Source organism: Trachypithecus francoisi, unplaced genomic scaffold, assembly GCF_009764315.1.
Source record: "Trachypithecus francoisi isolate TF-2019V2 unplaced genomic scaffold, Tfra_2.0 Lachesis_group10, whole genome shotgun sequence".
Lineage (NCBI taxonomy): Eukaryota > Metazoa > Chordata > Mammalia > Primates > Cercopithecidae > Trachypithecus > Trachypithecus francoisi.
In genome coordinates this window covers 1,414,063-1,437,747 of record NW_022681455.1, presented here as the reverse complement: position 1 = coordinate 1,437,747, position 23,685 = coordinate 1,414,063, and the positions used below count along the sequence as shown (strand labels likewise).

General features: G+C 51.3%; 2 protein-coding genes across 5 annotated transcripts in view; both read left to right on the top strand.

The window, feature by feature from the left end:
- Window positions 1-16,786, top strand: part of GMDS (GDP-mannose 4,6-dehydratase) — a 632,097-nt gene extending 615,311 nt beyond the window's left edge. For all 4 annotated transcript variants that reach the window (XM_033216043.1, XM_033216041.1, XM_033216044.1 and 1 more), the window contains 2 exons: window positions 16,045-16,113; window positions 16,354-16,786. In XM_033216043.1, coding sequence (XP_033071934.1) covers window positions 16,045-16,113; window positions 16,354-16,416 — 132 coding nt within the window. In that variant the 3' untranslated portion in view covers window positions 16,417-16,786. The remainder of the gene's footprint in view (window positions 1-16,044; window positions 16,114-16,353) is intronic.
- A 2,908-nt stretch (window positions 16,787-19,694) lies between these two features.
- On the top strand, window positions 19,695-23,337 carry LOC117088288 (transcription initiation factor TFIID subunit 4-like). Its single transcript, XM_033219472.1, has one exon. The coding sequence runs from the start codon at window positions 19,695-19,697 to the stop codon at window positions 20,718-20,720; it is 1,026 nt and encodes a 341-aa protein (XP_033075363.1). The 3' UTR covers window positions 20,721-23,337.
- The last annotated feature ends 348 nt before the right edge of the window (window positions 23,338-23,685 follow it).

Here is a 23,685-nt window from a genome sequence, read left to right as displayed (position 1 = left end):
CAACCTAAGTCTCTGTGACCCTAAATCCCATGTGCTTCTCCAGGGCACAGTTTCAGTAAATGAAGAGGAGGAAGCACGTTCCAGGCTGTTGGGAACCAACTGCTTGCGGAGGGGCTGCAGATTGCTAGAACTGGAGAGTGATGTGGGGGAGCCGTGGGCAACAGTGCTGCAGAACTAGCGCCATGGACTGGTACATCCTTCAAGGATCTAACTGCATTCCCTGGGCCCCGGTAGAGCCGTCACTGACTGTGCCCTGGCAGGAGCTGCTGTCTGTTGGGCACTTATCCGACATCAGGCCTGATTTTATCTCTGATCTTTAGCATTGGTAGATATCATTCAACAGGCTTATACATAGTGGAACCTAAGCCCAGTGAGGTTCAGGGCATCCAGGAAGTAAGTGGCAGAACTGGAATTCAGCTTGGATCTGTGTTTTCATTTTGTTTTGTCCTGTTTTGTTTTGTTTTGAGACAAGGTCTGGCTTGTGATAACCCAGTCTGGAGTGCAGTGGTATGATCTTGGCTCACTGCAACCTCCATCTCCCGGACTCAAGCCATCCTCCTACCTCAGCTTCCCAAGTAGCTGAGACTAAAGACATGCACCACCACACCCAGCTAGTTTTTGTGGAAATGGGGTTTCGCCATATTGCCCAGGCTAATCTCGAACTTGTGAGCTCAAGCGATCCACCTGCCTTGGCCTCCCAAGTGCTGAGATTACAGGCATGAGCCACCGTGCCTGGCCTCGCTGGGATCTGACTGCAAAGCTCAGGCTCAGCTGCTGATGACTGCGTTGCACCTGGGGGTCCACATTCAGCAAACGAGAGAGTTCCACTTGGCCCCCAGCCATACCAAACACGGCGGTTCCTGGGAGGTTCTCTAACACCACTGGCTCCTTGAACAGCCGTCTGCATCTGGACTGTTAGCCTTGCACTTTGCCTTCCTACCTTCTGCTCATTCCTCACAAGGCAGCTCAGGGAAAATCTTCTCTGGCAAGTATTTCCCAAGAGCCCTCACTTCACTGGCCTGTGAGCCCCTCCTGTGTCCCACTGTGAAGGTAGCTTAATCCTAGCACTTCCCCCAGTGGGAGAATGCTAGGCACGTCACCCAGCGTCTGTTTCTGCAAGTGTCTCAGTGGCGTCCTTAACATGGCGTGTTGTCGAGGCCGCCACCAAGCCCTCTCTCCTCCACTCCTGCTCCTCTTCAAGCCTGGGCCCTCTCCCCATGTCCACAGGTACCCACCTCCTTCTCTGCTAGCCTGCCCTTGTTGCCTACCCTAGGCACAGGTGCCTGTCGGAGATTGCCATCTGTGTCAGTCTCCATCACTGACCTTGAGCTTCTGGGCTGACTGCATGAATGAATAATGTTGACCAGGGTGGAATAAGAAGAGTTCAGGGTGTCTTTCTGAACTCTCACTGTCCAGACTCATGAGCTAAGTAGTTGTAGATAAAGTCTTCGTGTAGCTCCAGACTCACTCTACTCATGCAGGTCCCATTGACATGGTCCCCCTCACTCTCCACACCCTAAGGAATATTTGTTAGTAGTCATGGTGGCGGCATGAATAAGACCCAGAGAGTTCTTTCTAACTCTGTGAGGTGGGTTCCTCTCATAGAAAAGAACACTCTAAAGAGGACAGATACCAAGCACAGGTCCCTTGGAAGTGTCCCAAACCCCAGATCCCATGTCAGGTGGCGCTGAGTGTTCCCTGCCATCCTCAGAAGCAATACTTCCATGAATAATGCCCCCCAAAGCCCAGTCCTGCCTGAGGAAGTCTTCTGGGAGTCTCACAGCCTCATAGTGTCGGGGGCTGGGGGCTGGGCCATAGAATCCATCCACGAGTACAGAGCCACTGGCCTGTGTTTAAGCTGCTTATATGTATAAAGTTCAGGATCACGACCATCCTGATGGCACTCGAGGAGTTGATCTGTGTTTTCGAGAAAGCTACATTAATTAACCGAATCAAAGATGCTTTTTCTTCAGCCAGAGTTCCGTCTGTGAAACCTTTCATCTCCAGCTGGAGAAACACAGTGGAATTTTTGTTTTGTTCTAAACCCAAGGCTGCATCGGGCTTTTTTAATGTGGGACTTTGACATGAAGAGACAGATCCATGCTCATTTCTGCCTGGTGTCTCTCATGCCCCCCACCTTTGTTTCTAACTCTTAGGTTCCATTCCTGTCTCTGCTGTAATCTAATCTGGACCTCTGGAGCTCAGAAGCATATTCTCTCTCTTCTGTCCATGTTGTTGGCAGATTCTTTGTTTACACATCTCAGCCTCTACCTGGTGGTGAACGTGTGGCTTTGTGTTTATTGTTACCACATAACTGGAGAGAGAAAACTCCCAGGGGAGGTGATCTAGGTTAATGGGCTAGTAACCTAGTCTTTTTTTTTTTTTGAGACGGAGTCTCGCTCTGCCGCCCAGGCTGGAGTGCAGTGGCCGGATCTCAGCTCACTGCAAGCTCCGCCTCCTGGGTTTATGCCATTCTCCTGCCTCAGCCTCCCAAGCAGCTGGGACTACAGGCGCCCGCCATGTCGCCCGGCTAGTTTTTTGTATTTTTTAGTAGAGACGGGGTTTCACCATGTTAGCCAGGATGGTCTCGATCTCCTGACCTCGTGATCCGCCCGTCTCGGCCTCCCAAAGTGCTGGGATTACAGGCTTGAGCCACCGCACCCGGCCCTAGTAACCTAGTCTTTGGAGTCAGAGAAGCCTGGGTTTGAATCCAAGATCCACCTCGAGTGGCCCAGGGCAAGTTACCTACTTACCAGCACCGCTGTTTCCTTGCCTCCCTCGTAGGACTGTTAGAAGGCTGAAGGACAGGGGCGTGTTGCTGCTGGTCTAAGGGCCCTCAGAGAACCCCTGCCTAAACTGGTAAAAAACCCATCCTGAACAGCAAGTGCAGGGACTCACTGGCCCACTGCAGAGGGAGCTCCACTTGTGAGCCTTCTGCATAGAGGCCTCTGTCCCCACAACGGTCTGCAGTAGGTCAGGCCACTTGATTATGATTTGTGTTGGTGGGGAACTTGCTTCCCCCTTGTGCCATTATTGATGTGTTATGCAAGTGCCTCAGTGACGTGCTCCACCCAGGGCAATAAGGTGCCACAAGTGTCCACTTTATAGCCACAAGATAGCATGAGCACCCAGAGAGCCTGACTTGCCATCAGTGACAGCCTCCGGAAGTCCAGCCGTGCTTTCACGGGGTAGAGTTGGAATCAGTAGTTTCCTCGGGGCCTTGTTCAGCACACCAGACCCCAGTCAGACCTCCACCCTCCAGGCCACCTGCCTCCTTGCAAGTGCTGTCTGCAGGGCCGACCGGGACGCACATGCCCAGCTGCGGGGCTCCTGGGCCTGGAAAGATGCCTGGAAAGGCCTTACTGGGCAGAGGTGCAGGGCGACCAGGGCCAAGGGAGGCCTCTCCACCACCCTCTGCCACCTGACAATGTGCTGAGTCACCTGGCTCCCCCAGACACCTGGCTTGACTCAGACTCAGTGGAGACAACAAGCCAGATGGAGCCCAGCTGAGACAGCTTGAGTCCTACTGCTCTGCTGCCACAGCTGCCGTGGAGCCATGCCTGGCGCTAGGCTAGGAGGCACAGCGCGGGGTCCCCAAGGCACAGAAGCAATCTCAAGGTGTTATGCGAGCACCAGCTGGCCTGGCAGGATGGCAAGCAGTAGCTTGGAGAGAGGCCATTAGAGTTCTTCCAGTCCCAGCATTCCCCCACGTGCAGGTGAGGCAAGCCCGGGTTCAGAGCTTGTGCTGCAGGGCCAGGCCTAGGCCTCACCTCTCCTTCCTGCTGCCCTCCATGCCATTCCCATTCCCGCACAGAACCTTGGGCAGGTGAGGCATGGGCAGACCTTCCGGGGCCCGCTGGTGTGCATAAGCATCAGACTTGCAAGGACATAAGCGCAGCATGATAAGGGCTGCCTGTGTGGCAGCCAGTCCCCAGTCCTAGGCTCATAGTGTCAGTCTAGGCCCTGAGCTCTCCAGCCTGGGGCCTCATCCCTCCATGGGAGCCTGTTCCTCCATGGGAGCCGCATCAGCACCGACCTTCCAGGCACCTTCAGGATGGCCAGAGAGGTGTTGGTGGCTGTGTTCTCACATGAGTCTTTGATCATCTTGTGAGCAATCTTCATGCTGCACACTTGCTGGTATAACAGTTAAATGAAGTGAAAGTAACTTTGAACTGAATCCAGGTGTTGATTTTTGCCAACCTTCAACCTCAGGCTAGCCCTTGGTCAGCCCTGGCTCAATCTTTATAATATCTGTCTTCTCCAAACTCAGGAATCCCAAGACCTTCAGAGTAGGCATTACTTTGCAAAGATAGGCCTACTTTCTACACCAACAGGCTTTTTAGAATTGATGTGGCCAGAATTCTAGAACTATCCCACACTCTAGGCCACCCTCGTCCCTCTTTCCTGTGTTTATTTGGAGAGCATGTTGTGCACATCAAAGAAGAGGTTCCTGCTGGTGGTTTTATCAAATTACTGAGCAAGAGAAGCACCGAAGAGATGCAGACATTCCTGGAACAGATTACTTGTGGCACGCGGATCTCATCCCTTTATTTCTATTTCTGCTGACATTTTCGAGTGTCTCTTTTCTGTCATCTCCTAGTCCTCTTTGTGATGAGGAGGGCTGCCACGGTGGCAGGTTACTCTGGAAATGCAATGTAGGAACAGTGCCTTGTGAGGAAAGGGCTCTAACCAAACAGTAGTGTCCTAAAGATAGCCCCAGCTGAGAGCAGAGAAGAGCAAGTCACACACGCAGTGTTGGAGGTGCCGAGGCCGGCCCTGCTTCCCTGGAGGGGCTGTGGGTTATGTACAAGGCTGTAATCGGTAATTTCTCACATTTGGATAGAGCTATCTTTTCCAAAGCACTTTCACATCCACCAAAGTATCATTTTAGGCAAGTTGGCAGAGTATGAACCAAGCTCTGCAGACGTGAGGGCCACACTCCCCGTGGGCTTTGCATGGCACAGACCCTCAGCCTTGTCCATGAGGCTGGCCCTGATGGCAAACAGAGCACCTGCCAAGGGTCGCCACACAGTGTCGCACTCAGAGTCTCCACCAAAGCTCCCATCAAAGTCAGCCTGATTATTTTCCACTGCATTTTCCTGAAAGGATGTTATGATTTTCTCGATGTTTGGTGGCTGGCGATAAATCAGGCTTTTATGATGTCATGTGAAAGGCCCCCTCTCGGACTTCCTCCTGCCGCAGCCAGAGGATGAAAGTGGGCCATGTTGGTTGCGCAGTGGACACAGCTTGCCTTAACCCTTTCCTTGCCTGTCCCGTAGACCAGGGTCACAGAAGAAGACAAGCTATTTCCCCTCAGCCTCCCTTTCACAGAAGCATAGCCAGGACATGTGAAATGGAGCTCCTTTCTTAGAGCTAAGCAGACTTTCTCAGCAGACAGGCTTTGGCTTCAAATCAGGATCAAAACAAGAAGGCGTGCTCCATGGAATGATATGAGAGATCACAGGTGATTCTCTAGAAGGAATCTTTTGAGAGTCCCTGTTCTCTCATCATGAAATGAGAGGTTTCCTGAAAAAGGAGATGATATGCAATGCTGGCAGGGCTGTGGCGAGAGGCACATGCAGACTCCACTAGGAGAACTTCTTTCCTGGCATTGCTGATTCATGGAATGTCTTTGAAAGCAATAAAAAGGTTCTCATTCAGACAAAAATCCTGGGAGTTCTCTGTCAGTCCTCTTTCCCTCACCCCCACCTCCAACCCCAGGGAGGCCTTTTCTGCTCTTTCTCCAAGATCATCTCAAGTGCACCCACGCCTTTCCGTCCCTGTGTCCCCACCCGACCCCTCATGTCCAGGCCACCATCTTCTCTCACCACATCTGTGGCTGGAGTCTCTTAGCCGGTCTCTCCCCCTGCTCTTGCCCCTCTCTCCCACCCTCAGGGCAGCATCTGCAGGCATCTTTGAACTCATCCATCGCAGCATATGCCCCGGTACTTAAAACCCCCTGTGGCTCTGAGCAAAGCCCAAACTCCATATTCGATGTGCTGGGCCAGTAAAGGATGGAGTTCAAAGTGAGTGGGTTCTCACTGTAAATGGGTGAACTTTTACACCGTGCACACGGATACAGAGAGACACACACCCAGAGAGAGACAGAGAGAAAGACACATACACACAAGAGTAACGTAAAAATGTTTTCAAAACTCAGGCAAGTTTCAGTGCTGTGCCTCATCCTCTTGAGAGCTACTGGGAAAGGAGAAGGCCCTTAACCAGCAAGAGGAGTTCAGGGTCACAGCTTCACTGCAGGCAGGAAGAAATGAAGGGTGCAGCAGCATCTCAGTCGGCCTCCGAGGCTGACTGTGTCATCATTTGGCCAGAAGAGGGGCAGCCGTTTCACAGCACACCCTAGCAGGTGCTGGAGTAGCATTGCCAGGTTACTGCCTCTGGCCTCTGGTGATCCCTAGTCTCCATGTCAGGGCCAGCTGGGTGCAGTCCTGACTCTCTGCTGCAGTGGCCTGCACCTGAGTCGCCAGGTGCTTTTAGGTTAGGTGGCCCAAGCACATCAAAGAGTGGCAGATTTTCCAGGGGAGGAGGGAGTTGGGCCATGCAGGGCAAGAACGACTCATCCACCTTTTTAAAAACACTTACAGCTAAATGTCAGTTTACAGTCAGTTCCATACTTTCAAAAGCTGGCACCAGAAAGTCAGACTTGTAAACTCCATCAAGTTGAGGTAGCCAGCTTTCCAACCTCCAGCCAAAGCCTGCAGGCTGTAGGTGCTCCAAGGCACAGTCACTGTGACGGCACAGCAGAGCCTCGCAGCCATATGGCTTTGCTGGGAAAGGCCCGGGCTCCATGGCAGAAACCACCAGGGAGGCCAACAGCGCCTGCCTCTGTGTCCCTCCCAGCCTCGTGGTCATGGGTTCCCCTCCCCCTCACTCTCCATGCCCAGTCACAGCAGCCTTCTCTCCAGGTTCCCTTAAGGCCTTTTTACCTGCAGTGTCCCCAGGAGATCCTTACACCCCAGATCTTTCTGTGACCGGCCCCTGCACATTGTGCAGATCTCTGATCCAGTCACCTCTGAGGAAGGCCTCCCCGCCCAGCCAGCAGAGTGCCCTCCCACCCTCCAGCAAGCCAGCCCCTCTGCAGTCGCTCCCTCACGCTCCCATCAGCCGAAACTCACGTCTCCGCATACTCTTGTGCTGTCAACCCCTAGAACATGGACTTCATGACAGCCACAGCCTTCTCTTGTCCATGTTTGCTTCCCCAAGGCCTAAAGCAGTAAACATGTGGCAACAAGCAAGCAAGAGCCTGTGAAATGTCTGCAGAAATTGAGGGACAGCAGAGTACAAAATCTTCTACACTCTGTTACAGCTATTCAGAAAATGATGATCTAAAACTAGAGGAAGGGTTGGGGTGCAGGGCAAAAGTTGCATGTAAGCATCAAAGAAAAACTAAAACAGCCCACCCAAAATATTGTATCTTCATCCATGATGTTACTACAAGAAATTAAAAGAATCATTTTTCCTGCATTTTAGTGATAAATAATAGCCTTGATAGAAAGCCTGCATAGGATGAATTAGAAATAGTTCTAGCTGCTTTTCCTGTGCAATTTTGAATTCTCACACAACTTTGCAAGCATTGCTGTCCCCATTTTACAGATTTAAAACCTGAATCTCAGAGGTATTAAGAAAGAGTTAAGTGGTTGAGCCACTTTATGATTCCAGGTCTCTCCAGCAATGTCTCCATGTTGGTTGTGTCTAAGAATTTTTTTTCTTTTAGAGGCAAGGTCTCATTCTGTCACCCAGGCTAGAGCACAGTGGTTTAATCATAGCTCAGTGCAGCTTCAAACTCCTTGGCTCAAGCAATCCTCCCACCTCAGCCTCCCAAGTAGCTGGAACCACAAGCAAGTGCCACCACACCCAGCTAATTTTTAAAATTGTTTTGTAGAGACAGGGTCCTGCCATGTTGCCCAGGCTGGTCTCAAACTTCTGGCCTCAAGCAATCCTCCTGCCCCAGCCTTTCAAAGCACTGGGATTACAGGCATGAGCTATCACATCTGATCAAATTTTAGTTTTGAGATAAAATCTATACACTGTGAAATGCAAAAATGTTGAACTGCAGTTTGATCAGTTCTGACAAATGCACGCACTCATGTAACCGACGCTCCTATTCATATAAGGAGCATTTCATCACTCCGGAAAGTTCCTTGGTGAACCTTCCCAGTCAGTACTCCTCCCCTGTCCTCCAATCTTGTTTCTATAACCATGGATGCCTGTTCTAGGACCTCACATACAGCAAATCATACAATATGGACTCCTCTATGTCAGTTTCCATCCAGCATTAAGTTGATATTTCTGTGTGTTGATACCATCTATTACTTAGAGACCTCTTTGCCACTCAGATTGATGTGTGTGAAGTGTATGCTTACAACACACACTGTGGAGGGCTTTGTCCCATTGAGTGTTGTGACTGCCGGACTAGGAATCAGCAGAACCTGACCACTAGATGACTTTGTGACATCCTCAAGTACTTGGCTGAAATACCTCTGCAGATGCATTTGGTATAGGACTATGTTCCTCTCATGAAGATATAAAGAAGAAGTGCCAGGTGACCATATAGTATAGACACCTGACAAAACCCCGTTAGCCTTCCTGTGATGATAGGTGGCCAAATGGGTGATAACAGAATTACAGTAAACCTAAAGAGTCGTCATCATGCTCATCTCCTCTCCATACCTCTCCAAAAACTTGCTAACAAATATCATAGTAATTGTCTTAATCTTCTCTCCAATATAAAAGTCCCCAGAGGAATGGCCAGAAAGCAAGAATCTGGATGTGGTCGGGTGTTTGACTAGGCCTTGAGTTTCTTAAGAAGTGGCTGAGGGAATGAATGTTTGGAGGAACCTGTGGGTGTATGTGTGAAAGACCCTGTTTGAATGACCCTATTATGTTATTTATATTTGGATTGGGGAGAAAGAGGAAGGGGAGGAAGGGAGGGAGGGAGGGAGGGAGGGAAGGAGATGGATTATTGAAGTGAGGTGTGTTGAATTGGAGGACTTAATATACTGTATACATTGAGAAAAACCACAAAGGAAAAAAATCCCATCTATATTGTACTGTGTAGTACTAATGTCCAAAGCAGTGGTGGTGGTGCTATTGGGGCATTTCTAAGAGGTGGGTAGATTTCCTAACAAACTAGAAGGAAACAAGCTTAAGGAAAATTACCTTCCTCTTATGCAACTCAGGATACCCTGTGGCCTAGGTAGGCATTCCTAGATGAGAAGGTGCAGGGTAAAGATAAGCCAGATGACAATTACTTTAGCTTTTACCTCTGAGATACTTTGCTTTGCACAGAACTTTCATCTCTAGGAAAGAGGCCACCTGCCACAGATACAAAATCTCTTAAGTTGCATTTTGGATGTGATTGTTTTGTGGCTTAATTAGCTGATGTCTATAAAGCACTTTGAGGGTAGAAAGTCCTAAGTGGCAAGTGCACAGCAGCCTGCCTCTTGTATCCAGGGTGCCACTTGCCAGCAATGTCACAAGAGTCCCTAATCGGTCCACTCAAAGGTGCTTTATCTCCTGTCCTCAGGGTTTTGCCACCTCGCTCCAGCATGGATAAATCTTTACACCCTAGATCCAGTTATTAACAGCAACCAGTAATTTCCAACCAAGATGGTGCTGGCTTTGAAGCCTGGAATGCTGAGGTCACTAACAATCTTATCTCCTTTTCATTAAATGGCCCCTGCATTGCAGCTGTGAGTCAGCCACTCCCCATCTCAGCTAGTCAGAGTGGAGATCAGTGAAGTAACCGGAACTAAGAGGACTCTAGTTACAGTAATTAATCTAGCTTTCCCCAGGTTGATGCTACTGTAAGCACCAGGGATCAAGAAATAAAGCTAACAAAATTAATTCCACGATTGCAATTATAGATGTAGAACAGGTACAGACAGACACAGCACCTTGTAAATATGTATGATGCAAGATGACATCCCCAAAGTTTTATATGGTTATTTCATTTAAAGAAACCTGTTAGACACCTACCTGTGAATAGACAGCTCCCCAAAAGCTTCCCAGCGCAGCTTCTGAGAAGTGCTTTCCTCTGCTCAGCTGGCTCAGACTGCTGCCTGGCTGAACGGGGAAGGCCTCAAAGTTGCACAGGGCTGGACAGGGCAGAGAGCGGGCATGTTCCTGGGCTGCGCCCCACTCAGGAGGTGGGGACGTGCTCCTCTGTCCCAGTGAAAGGCCAGGCAGCCAATGGGCAGGGGGACGCGGCCAGGGCAACCACCTGGTCTGGGAAAAGGAACAAGCTTTGGGGTGGCATAAACTGCATAGACCATGTGCGGTTCATCCCATGGAGGAAAGAGGACTGATGCCCTCATCTCTACACATCTCCAGCATGTCTGCTAGAAAGGTCTTTCTCCAGAATATTTTTTAAAACTTTGTTTAAAAGAAAGTTAACTTGCTTAAATCCTGTATTTCTCCTAAATAATTATGTTGTCTGGGTAGCTTATAGAGCCCTTTTTTGCCTAGCTATAGTTGTTTTATGTCAACTATGTCAACCATATTTTTAAAAATAAATGAAAATGATCCATTTATATATAGGTTGCACTATACATGCCATTAAGTTCTCCTTTCATGAAGTGAGCACCTGTAATTTTTTTTACCACCCTATGCTTTATTGACAAGTAGGCACATAATGAAGGCTGTGTTCTCATTTACTTTCCACGAAAGCTCTACTGTGCTGGCCGGACTTTGCCGCTGGTATCTGGGGCATGCATATGGATGGATGCATTTCTTTCCATTTGTTTAGTAGTGCTTAACAGCTGCTGATCCCAAATGACAAAATCTACCAACTGAGATCCCATCAGAAAAGCGGGATCAGCAAGAGGGGTGCTCAGAGGATTTTAAAGTGCCCAATAGGCACCATCCAGGAGGACTGGACCGCGCCCATCCTGAGTCATCTAAGGAGGCTCCCAGCAGAGGTGACAGTGGCGACGGTGGGAGTGCTCCGTGGTGGTTTTATTCCCAGTCTACACCATTGCTGATTGCCACACAGCAGCCTCCATACGGGTGGCCACGGACGAGGCCGTGGTGCAGGGCCTGCTCGAGCTGTTCTGCTCCCTCTGCCACTTCCTCTCCACTGCCTGCACCCTCCTCGGGCCAGTGCTGACTGACTCCATTTCCCTGAGGCTGCCTGAGCATTGTTTGAGCTCTGCCGGCATTCTGTTAGCCTCTGTTGATGGACAGTCCCACCGAGTCCGCTTCCTGAGCAGACAGGACCGCCTGCTGTTTTCTTCTCCTCTTATCGCCCCTGTCATTAAAGGAGAGGTCTGCCTTCCACTTCAGTTTGTGTGGATAGACAGTAAGGGAACAGGGGGGAATGCTCGTTACCGCTGTGAACACCACAGCATTTCTTACTGCCCGGACATTCGCCCCCTCTTTGGGAAGGATTAAACCAAAGGATAAATTCGTGGGCATGTAAGGCTTCAAGCTACATCCAGGAAGAGATACTGTATATTGCAAGTTTTCTCGGGGATCTTTCAGAATTCATTTTTTGTTATTTCCCAGTCTTATTCTCAGCTATCTGGAATCTTGACTAGGATACTCTGTGCGGCTTGCGAGCTTTTTCCTGAGGCTTTTTGTTGTTGTTTAGCAGTTCTGTCTTTCTGAAAAAGAAACATTACCCCAGAGTCAAGCTTTCCTGTTCACTGTATACTGGCAGAAAGTTGGATCAAGAACCAAATTCATTGGCATTCTTTTATTCCCTTGGAACCTGAGCTATTCCTCAATTTTGCTTTTCTAAGAAAAGTAGAAGGGGGGAAAAAGAATATTAAGTGCCACTCCCAGCTCTGTATCTTAAATTCCTGAAGACATTTCGCCAAGGCTTTCATCGGTCTCGGCCTTCCTTAGTAACATCCCCGTCCATACATCTTCTCCTATTTATAGCACTCAAGAGTCAGTTTCTTCCAAGAGGCACATTAGAAATTTAACAATAGTCTGCCAAAAGATCTCATACTCTTAAAATATTTCTCCACCAAACATGTTCTTTGCAAGTCTTATAAGCAGACCTGTTGAAGAAATGTGGCATCCGACATCTAGTTTGAACTCAATATGAACGTTTTCCCAAAGCAAACTCAGTGAGAAGGGGAGAAAATGAAATGAGACTGTGAACTTCAAAAAATCATCCTATGTGATACAATCTGTTTAATAGCATTCCCCACGATGGTTTTAGAGAAAGTGGTATGGAGCTGGGAGTATCAAAGGGAATGAATGTGTTAAAGAATGATCAAAATAACATCCGGGGAAGGAATGAAAACTAACCAGTGTGATTTTAAAGCTGCCTTGTTATCTAGATGGAGGAGATCTGAGGAAAGGGACCTGTAGTTAGGGTAGAAGATAATGGCACATTATGGTCTCTCCTTTTCTGGAGTTTGCGTTAACTACTATGGGCTCAGAAACTGGCTTAATGACTTTTCCAGCATTTGGTCTGGCTTTTTATCAGTTCACTTTAACAAGAGCATAAGCCAGGAAAGCCTTAAAAATGGCTGCAGCCAAACATGCCCTCCTCCATGCTGCTGTTTGCAACTCCGTAAAAGTATGTGTGGATGGTACAGCTAAAGGACAGCTCCCGAAGGTCAAATGAATACACACGGTCCGTGAGTCAGAAATCTGAAGGGCCATGTGGACCGAGACATTGCTCCTGCTGTTTTGCTGCTGTAAAATGCTCAGTTAAACCTAATTGAATTTGACAATTATAAATGACATATTGAAACCGTATAGTTCACCTAAGGAATAGCAATGAAAACAGTGAAGACACCAGAAGCCGGAGTTCAGGAAATGTCATATTCACATAGAAATCCTGTAAATTTTTCTCAAAGCTTTATTTTCTCTTTTTTCAAGAAAAGGTCCAGACCACCCAGTGCACGAAGTCCTTTTTGGAAGCTGTACGTAAAATCATCACTTTAATTCGGCTTTTGTCATACTAAGGCTGTAAGCATATGTATAATGAAGGAACTGAACTGTCAAAAAAGAAGAAAAGAGCGCAGCAGATAAGCTCATGCTTCTCCCTTGTCCTTAGGAGCTGATTATACCCTAGTGGAGGAGATTTGTGGAAGTTCAAAAATCTTTAAGAGGGAGGTAAAGATGAAACGCACGTGTATGAGGGCCCACACTCCCCTCTCACTCCTCACAGCTCCGTACCTGAGCATGGCAGTTCGGATCCGTTGTATGAGCACAGCATCCACCACCTGATTTCTTCTCAGCCCACAAGAAGCCTTATTTAAAGAAGGGAATCCATGTCGTTGCTCTCCTTCTAGAGCTATGTGCACTCTCCACACAGGCCCTCCCCATGCCACGCTTTAGGTGTGTCCTGTGCCTAGAACCATGAGGAATGAACCACTGACTGTATCTTTTCTATAAACGACACAATGGGAAGAAATAAGAAATTCCTTCAGGAACAGTTAAGTGTAAAACAAGCTGGGATGCTCGTCATCTTTCCTTAAAAGTTGATTGGAACATAAGCTTACTGCCCAGTCCAGATGTCAGTCTAGGAGCAGCTGGCATAGAGAGCCCATGTTTTGTTCTAAGGGGACCTCATCCTCTCTCTTCCCAAGGTCTCTTGCTCTAATTAAATTTCAGGGAGACAGAGCCTTGGCAGAAGGTTAAAGGAAGCAGCTAGACTGCAGTATTGGAGCTAGGCTCAAAACTAAATTGAGAAGTTTAACTGGGTTCGTCTCTGGTTTCAATGAAATACTTTTACAGTGTATGGTAGCAATGTCTGTTTCTAAGCCTTTGAAAACCATTTTTCTTTTTCCTTAATGGTAGTTCCCTGGTTGTTTTTATATTATGAGCTCCTTGTAGAAAACTACAGGAAACATAATTACAATACAAAGCTTCATTTCCCAAGCCTACCAAGATTATTTGAAGCCAAACCGGTTTTAGGGTTTTGCTAACTGTAAGTTCACAGCCATGAATTGCATCCTATGCCGTGCTGGTTGATTTACAGCCAGTGTGATGTGATTAAACAATAACCATGGTTCTCCACACCATCTAGCTGCTATAGGATTGAGAGAGGGGAGGGATGGGCTGCATGACTCCACATTGCACAGCTTCCTCTGGGGAAAAAGAAAGAGTATCTTTGTGTGACGCTTATAGCAAAATAGAAGCCTGTAGAAATATATACAAGTTTATTTAGGGAGGGGAAAGAAAAATAAATTACTTTGTTTTTCTGCTTATATTGCTGTTTCCTTGTAGCACTATGTTAAATTGCTAATTACTAATTTTTGTATTCTACTTTTCCTGAAGAATCTGTATATGGACTTTTAGGGCCAGCAGAAATAACTTGTTTTAGTTTGATTAACACTCTGGGGAGGAAACTGGTACTTTAGTGTATTGCGAAGCGCAAAGCGTTTGAAAAAGTAGTGATGGATGATGAGAACGATGTACTCTGCTGCAGCCCTGTTTCAAGCCCGGGGGTGCAGACATTCAGTAGGATCCAGACAGCCTCTACTCTAGAAGGCTTAGCAGAGAAGGCGAGCTCCAAACCCAGGGCAAAGCAGGTCCCGCCCCTGCCCTCCCGACCTTTCCGTCATGAATCTAGAACAAATTCCCCTGCCTGCCAAGTTTCAGGGAAGTCTGAAGAAAATAAGCAGGAAAGGCTTTCAGTGGCAGCTTGACTGTCTGTTACTTTCACAGGATGAAACTCCTTTTAGGCTGTTCTTTAATTTGTATGTAGCTGAAATAGAATAATCGAGTATTTCTCTCCTTCGAAGATCGGCTATTTTCGTACTGCCTTCGCATTCTGTTTATTTCGAGGAATCACATCTTATGTGTTATTTGATGAGTACATTGTGTATGGAAAAGCTAAATATTTATCTCACTTCTAACAGTTATGTATCTCAAAGTCTTTTTTCTTTCTTCCCCCCTTTCCTTCCCCCTTTCCTTTCTTCCTTCTTTCCTATCTTGTAATTCATCTTGAACTCATCTCAATCTTCAGGTAAATCAGTCTTCACAGAGCTGTAACAAAGGCATTGGTGAGCAGGGGCTGAGAGCAGGATTAATTTCTTCTCCACTGGTTTTGTTTTCGCCAGCCTTCCTTCCAAGGACGCCTCTTCCTTGATGGAAGTAGATGGAAATGAAATGCCCTTGTTTCCTCGGGTGGAGCAGTTGGGGAAAGCGGGAGAAGGAACGCACTCCCGGAGGGGACACTGGCGGGCAGTGCGGGGTCCTGCAGAGCTGCTGGCTGCGGCTCCGTGCTGGATCGTGGGAGGACAAGTGGGTTGAGATCAGCATTTTCTTAGGAACAGAATCGAACCGAGTAGCATAGGGGTAGAATAGAATAGACCGTCTATAGAGTTCCTGGACGCTAAGGCAAAGTATTGCTTCGTGAAACTCCAGTTTCGTTTCATGAACGCGTGTGTGTGCGGGAGGCCATGTGAACTGACTTTACTGTGGGGACGAAAAGCCCAAAGCCACCGCCCAGGAAGAAACATCCATGGCGCATTAGAAAGAGGGTCGCACGCTCCCACCGAGACAGAGGGGTCCACGAGTCCTGGGACCTCGCGCCCCACACCCCAAGTCCCTTCCCCGCGGGGCTGCTGGCTTTGGGTAGGATGGGCGCTTGGCGCGGCCAGCCCTGCAGCAGGAGCTGAGCGCGCGGGGCACGGGCAACTGGGAGGGGCGCCTGGTGATTTACTCACTTCCCTCCTAGCCGGAGAAGTGCAGTAATTCGAAACAGTTCTCACAGTAGTGTCCCTGACAACTTAATGTAAAAAAGAAAAGAAAAGAAAAAGAGAAAAAAGCATTAAGAGTCCAAGGGACTCGTTGGGGAGAAGAGGGGTGGAGGTGGCTGGGGCGAGCTGGGGATGGATCGCTGTCACCGTCCTCACGGGCCCGCACAGCACCTTCTTAACCGCGACCTAGTGATTTACGGCGCCGAGAGCCGCAACTGAACGCGCGCAGCAGGGACCGACAGCAGGGAAACCCGGAGCCTTGTGCGCTCAGAGGGAGCGGAACGGTGGGGGTCCCCGGGGCTCGGGACCTGCTGCCCCCCGACCCACACCTGCTTCGTCTCCCCCTCTTCTTCCCTAGGACTTTCTGCAGGGCGACTGCACCAAAGCGAAACAGAAGCTGAACTGGAAGCCCCGGGTCGCTTTCGATGTGAGTATCTCTTAGGGCGCATGCCGCCCGCTGCGGGGCCCCGGGCTGCAGGGTGGCAGCTCTCAGGGTCGGGCGCCTGAGGCGCCTGCGATGCCCAAAGCCCGGAGGGAGGGGTGCGGGAGAAGTGAGGGGAGCTGGAATGAGGGACGCGGAGGCCTCTCTGGGGCGGACACCCGGGGTGGGGTGGCACCAGGAGAGACTGGCAGAAGCTCCTCCCTCACGCCCACCCCTGTGCTGCAGGAGCTGGTGAGGGAGATGGTGCACGCCGACGTGGAGCTCATGAGGACAAACCCCAATGCCTGAGCACAGCCGCGGAGCCCGGCCCGCCAGCCCGCCCTCCGACTACAATCCCCGCACAGTCGCCGGTGCAGACGCACTGTGGGGATGGGGAGGGGCGTGCCAATCTGCGGGTCCCCTGTGGCCCCTGCTGCCACCGCGCTGTCCCGGCCGCAGGAGCGGGCCGCCCCGCCGAGTTTTGTAGCAGCCGGGATGTGACCCTCCAGGGTTTGGGTCCCTTCGCTTTTGTCGAAGCCTCCTCTGAATGGTTTTCTGAAATCAAGATGTTTTAATCATATTCACTTTACTTGAAATTATGTTGTTAGACAACAAATTGTGGGGCCTTCAAATTGTTTTTCTCTTTTCATATTAAAAATGGTCTTTCTGTGAACTAGCATTTACAGGGTCGGTGTGGATGTTTTCTCCAAGTTATGAACATGGCTATAAGGGTCCCCAAGCAAAAACCCCACAATCCAGGCCTTTGAATGAGATCGCTGTGGTCAGGCCTTGCCCTGTTTTGAGAAGCCCTTGGTGGGAGGACTCCTGCAAGGCTAAGGGGGCGGGGGTGCTCTGCGGAGCCTCCTCCTTAGTCTTTGCCTGGGACATTCCTTTTCCCTCCTGGTGACAAGTCACTCTGGAAACCTAGTTCCTGCAGAAGGGAGGAATTCACACCCTGGCTGGTCTCTGCTGACTATAATTAGAACCCAAGGTTCTCACCATCTGAAAAGAAGTCTTGAGAAATAGAGGGGGTCAGAAGAAGAAACTGGAAGGTAAGCAAATACTGTTGGAACATTCCATGGCAAAGCCCCCGGTTACCTAGAGGTCTCTGAGCCTGTGCCTTTCCTTGTGGTCTAGAATCTTTCACACAGTGCGTATTTCCACCCTCTTCTTACTAGTACTAGGTCACTTTTTAAATCTAAGCTTAATGTATTCATTCTGCCATTTATGTTAAGTGCCTAATACATGCCAGACATTGTGCTTATGCACTTGAACGACATCAGCGTTAATTTGAGGTTATAATAAAAAGGTTTAAGGCTCAGCCTCAGATCTCTGGATCTGGTTTCCTTGAGGACATCATTTAGGTGGCCTGGGTGAGACCACAGGTGTGTGCTCCTGAGCTGTGTAGGGTGTACAGCTACAGGTAGGCTGACGCACACATGTGCAGGACACCCACAGGCAGCAAGCAGGGATTCGTGTACAGGTGTATACCTCTGCATGAAATTAACAGTATTTTGCCCTAGAACAAATTAGGTCAGGACACTTCTCCCCCTCACTCCCCTTCCAAGCAAAATAAAATAAAACTTTACAGCAAATGGAATTCCAGCCTTTGCACATGTGTGTGTGAATGCGGGTAAACTATTTCTGAACGTCTTCACAGGCAGGTTTATGATCTGGGGGAGGACCGAGTCTCCAACGGCTGGCGCAGGAGAGAGGGCTCTTTGTGTGGCTGCCCAGTCGCTGCGAAAGCATGCTGGCCGGGCGGCCTCGCCCTCGATGGAGCAGAACTGGGGGGCCTGAGCTAGCCCACCCGCTCCTCAGAAGCTGCCCCAGGACTCGCCTTCTCTGCACTCCCAGGCGGGATGCTGCTAATTGGAAACACATGGTTGCTGGGAGGCCGGGCCTCCGAGCCTGGGCGAGATGGTGGGCACACACACAGATACATACTCACATGGTGTCACACATCGGCTCGAACACAAACATCCATGCACATCCATTCACAAGTGCACATACACTCCACAAACATGCCATCTCACAGTCACACATTCTCACAAACACTTGCAAACCCAACTCCCAAACCCACTGTCACACATCCTCCAACAAATCTCACAAAGAGTCACGTTCCCTTTAGCCTTGACCCTGATGGGCAGGCACCCCCTCTCCTCTGACCACTGGAACCTCCCTTCCCACACCCAAGAGAGACCATTCCAGGGGCCCTCAGGCTTGCCGTGGCCCTGTTTAATTCAATGTTGCTTGTTTGGACACTTAGAATCAGAAGAGATTCTAGGCAGGGGTTTATAAAACTCCAATTGAGCCATGATGTTGAATTCTACTTCTCCAAATAGATGGCAGCATCCGTGTTTGAAGGAAACTAAAGTATTTTTGGTTGCCACCTTCTCACTGCTCCTGCACCCTGAGTAATGGAAGGAGCGGGAGTTCATTTGGCTTCCTGGTGTATGTGTTTAAAAGGAAAAAAGGAGAATAGATTTACTTCAACGTTTTTTATCTATTTCTGTGTTATGAGAAAATTTCATTTGGACGTCCTTCAAGACAATTCTTATTACAGGGTTTCTTCTATCTTAAATCTCAATTAAATTTCAGTGAACTTATTGTTTCCTGCTCTGCCAAATTTTGGCTATTCGTTTCAAATGTTATAAAACATCTTCCACCTTGATTTTTTTTGAAAGAAAAACGGAGAAAGTTAAACCTTCAGTACACTCACATACTATGGCAAAGCAGTTTTGCCCGAGTTTGTGCAGGAGGTGCGTGGAACCCGGGCCTCGCAGCTGACCCGCAGGCCAGGCCCCGTCGCGGGCTCTCTGCGCTGCCCTTTGTCTTTAAGGAATGACGAGCGCGCTAGGCCCAGCATAATAAACCTGTCGCATCTCTGCAGCTGTTTAGGGGCGCGGGCTCAGCCGTGCAGGCTGCGCGACCTTAAGGGGGTGCTAAAGGGCGTGGGCCGCTGGTGCTGCGCGCAAGATGGCTCCTTAGGAAGGCCGGGTCCGCTTGGCCTCGGGCGCTGGCGAGGGGCGGGTCGACGCTGGCAACCCCTACAGGGATGGCTTTGGGCTCTTTTTCGCCCCTTTTAGCCGCCTTCGCCTACACCAACACCACGAACCTCGTGGAACTTCTGGCAGCCAGTTGGAGGGCTCCTGGCAGATGCAAGGAGTGTTATTATAACACTAATGTGTTATTAGAGCTTGGAGCAGGCAACACTTTAAACATTGACTTGAAAACTACCTGAAACGTATTGTTTACAAGTAACTTTTTAACACCCCCCGCCCCAAGTCTCAAAGCACCCTACGCACTTTATTTGCATTTGGGAATGCCTACCGGGTGAGTTCTGTTTTAAGGGGCAGCCTACACACGTCCAGGCATTTTCTACAGCTTGCAGCTTTGATTGGTACGCGGGTGGCATGGAGGGGTGGGGGCAACGCCCATCTAGGTTTTACAAAATGAGTGCCCCTGTGTGTGCGTGGACGTGCCTCACAAAGAGATCGTCACGTCCGTACATGCCACCCGCACCCTCCAGAAATTGTGGATGTTCATCACGGGGGTCGCTAACACTGTTAACAAGCGCAGCAGCCATGGGGGACGACACGGTGCTGGGAACTGGCCCCGCCGTCCACAGTGTCCCTGAAAACACTCGGGGTCTAGGCCTGATCTCCAGGAATCGGAGGAGGCGCCTCCGCCCCGTGCCAAGCGGGCCCGAGGCCTCCCCGCTCACACCCCTGGTGCCCGAGCACGTCTTCGAGGGGCCGTGCTGTCGGGGTTGTTACTCGCGACTGGACCTCGGGCCGTGTTGCTATCCTCGGCCCCCGAGCCCGCCCAGGGGTCTGCACGGCCCAGGTCTGAGCTGCGGGCTTCTCCTGGGGGGCGCGCTGGGAGTGAGCTCGAGCCCCAAAGCCCATTTCATCGTCCCAGGTGTGCCTACGACGGCAGGGGCAGGCCAGCCACCCACCCCTTCCTCGGCTAGAGCGCCTCTGCCCGGAGCCGACGACCGCGGCCTGACCCCAGGCCCCACCGCCCACTCCCGGCTCCCGCCCTTCCTCCACGGTCAGGGGTCACACACAGCGGACGCCCCGTTCTCAGCTGCCCCTTTGATCTCCGAATTTGGGAGCCAGTGTGTCCGCTTGAGCGTGCCCTGCCACGGGCACTGGGACCCCTTTGCTGCTGCGGGGAGGAGCCCCGACGGCAGGTGGGAAGACCTGGCTTCCCTGCGTCCCCCGCCCCCCAGCTCAGGCGATCCGGGGCGAGGCTCTCAGCCCCTGGGCTTCCCCGCTCGGGTTCTGAGGGAGGGGCCGGGCCTCGGGGCGCGCAGACCCGCCACCGCGCGTGCGCATGCGCCGGCCGCGAGCCCCCGGGTGCAGGACTCGGCGGCTCCGGCCCGCGCGCTTGTCCGGGCGCCGCGGCTTAGCGCGCCCCCACCTCCAGCCCGGTGGAGAGCCGGGGCGGGACTGAAGCACCGTGTTCATCAAAGTGCCCCGTCGCCGGCAGCAGCCCTGGCCTCGCAGATGCTCCAGTGCGCTCCGGCGCACGCAGAGACTGGCGCTGCAGCCTCCGGGCCAACGGCACGCGAGCAAAGCTGGTTGGCAAAGTGGGACACGCAATAGAAGTTGGGGCTGCACCGACTCTCGCCGCTTCGGGGGAGGCATGGGCCCGGGCAGGCCTAGGAGGAAGCTGCACAGCCCGAGGCCCGGGCGGGAGTGGCGGGCCGCGGACAAGGGAATGTATATTTGGAAGGGGTCAGGACCTCGGCTGGAGTCTGGCTTTTTATGGCGAGGAAGCCGACTGGGAAGGGCCTTCTGGCGAGGCTTTCCTGTTGTGCCACTTTTCCCCGGCAGCGCCGGGCGCGGGGAACGCGGGGCTGCACGGGGGCGGGGGAGGGGGCTTTACCCGGCGGCTCCAAGGACTCCACTATGGGGTCGGGCCCGTGGGTAGGCCCGCCCGGGAGCCAGCTGGCAACTGCAGCGGACTGTCACGTTATGCCGCTGTCACCAAACACTTACTATAAATCACTGTCCTGCGCCTCCAGGAGAATCCGTCGAACCTGAGAGGGGGGAGGGGATGGGGTGGGCGCGCAGGAAGCCCCACAGACACCAGGACATCAGCCCCTCGAGTTCTCTCTGGGAATCTCTAGCACCCGGGCCGTCCCTGGCTGTGGGAACCACGGCGGGGCGTCTTCCTTCGAAGCTCTCCCTGGGACACCGGGCGCGCCCCCCTCGCCCGTGGGTTAGCGCACACTCCGGCACGCCATGGCCAGCACAGCCACTGTGAGGCCCCGCCTTGGCCGCATGTGTCCTTTGCAAGTGATAATAATAAAAATCGTGGGAATCGCAAGGAAGCCCCTGGCCCCGGCTCCGCAGCCGCTGCTGTCCTGAATGCCGCAGCCTGGCCCGATCCACGAGTGAACACCCGGCTGCAGACCGAGCCGGGCCTACCGGACTGGCGCGGAGCTCCGGGACAGGCCTCGCAGGGCCCTCCTGCGCACCGTCTGGGACGCCGATTTTGCCGACTTGGAGGACAATTTTTGTTTTCACTCTACCAACAGATTTTTAAAAATCCAATGGCCGCTGAAACGTGCTCCTCCCCCACCCCCGCCCCCCGTCCGGTTTGTACGTCTGTAGCCATTAACGAGCCCGGCACAGCCTCCGGGACCAATGACCTGCTTTTATACTGAAGGAAATGCGGAGGCCTTAAGAGTTAATGGCGCTAAATGTGTTGGTTTTCCTGCTTTTTCCCCGGGGTAGGTAATGGGAGGGGGGATGTCCCTCTCTCCACCTCTTCCCTCCCCTCTCTTTCCATCTCCCTCTCCCTCTCCCCCATCTCAGGATCTAAGTCGCCCTCAAAGCTCTCCAAAAATCTCCTTCCTTTCCCAACCTTGAGTACATGGAACCACATCCCCACCCCGCTGGAGCCCCTCCCTGGAGCCTCCTCCGCCTCTCTAGGCCCTGCCTGGGGTCCCACCACTTAGGTCAAGCCAGAGGCCTCACTGCCTGGTCCTGGCTCCGCTCTGATGCTCTGATGCTCACTTGCTGGGCTCACAAATTACTCTCCCATGCCCACCCAAGTAGCACCAAGCTGTGTTGACTTAGGGGGTCAAGGAGCAGCCCACTGAGTCCCCTCAGTAGGAGCGGCCTGCAGTGACAGCTACAGGAGAGGGTGGGCAGTCGAGTCCTAATGACACCCATGGGGACCAGTGGGCTTGGAGGGGCCCATGGACAGCCCAGAGAAAGAAGATGCTCTTTGGGAGTAAAGGAGGCATCCTCTAGACTGGGAAGGGGCTGGGGAAAAGCCCCACCGAGGCTTGCCAGGTCACCCTCCCAACCCCAGGCAGGGAGATTCTGAGCTGGGAGCAATTCCAGGCCCTCCCCAAGGACCACACAGGCCCAGCCTCTTCTCTCTGGCTGTGTCTCCCAGTGTGAGCTCCAGCCTTCTCCAGGACAGGGCCAGGTCTATGTGCAAGGAAATTCCAGATCCTACTGCATCTCCCATAATACGCTCAATATGCTGCAAATTTGAAATCAGTGAGGGAAAAAATCAAGTAAACAACCAAAAAAATAATATAAACCAGAGGGTTTCTTTGGGGCCAGGGTAAGATGGGAAAGGAGCACAACAAAGGTCTTAAATTGAGCCTTACGCTCTCCGCGCTACTTTGGTTTCCAAGAAGGTGGATATGGTACATTTTGCTCAATTTTCCACTCGTAATCACGTTGAGAATGTTCGTGGAGAAGCTGCTTTCATTTTCCTGAATGGGTTTTGGAGCTGGAATTCATTTACTTAAGTATTGTTTCTTTCCCAGCCGACTAGGACCTGGAACCTGCTGGTCAGGCTGCAGTGTGGCCCCAAGTCTGTTCAGGCCTGGGTGCAAGCTCGGCACCAGGGCTGCCTCCGGCCCATCCCCCAGATGGTGCAGTGGAGGGTAGGCATGCAGGCCTGGGAGCTGGGCTGGGAGTGGGGACATCCGGGAGAAACTTTGGGGCCCCACAGCCTTCTGTGGGGGCAGGAAGGGAGAAGGATGGGGAACAGTGACAGAGACAAAGAAACAGAGGCACAAAGACGCACAGAGCCTAATGGTTATAGTGGAGTCCCACCAAAAAGGGGGAGATGGGTTAAAAAGGGGTGGGAAATCAAGGCCACAGAAGTTCCAGACAAGAAGATAGAGCCCCAGTTGCAAAGGAAGACATTCGGTTAAGGTGGGAGGGAAATCGTCAATAATAAAAGCTCTTTGCAGGGAACATTTTGACTTTGTTATAAATGGAAATAGGAGATTTCAGAAAGTAGGTTTTCTGAAGCTGGCAGTTAGGACCCCATGGCAAATCTCAGTGGGTTTCTCTTCCTGCCTAAGTGGACATTGTCGGAAGAAATGAAACTTCCCTGTCGGGAACTCTCCTGAGCTCCCCTCTCAGATTGGGGGGGAGACTCTGACACAGTCTTTTGGTCCCACACCCCAGTCTCTCTGCTTGGCTGAAGAATGGCTGCCCACACACAATCATATTCTGTCCTGCCTAGCTTTATGACTTGGTCACCATCAATCTTGTCCCTAACACGACATTTGTTTATGACGGGTGGGAAGGG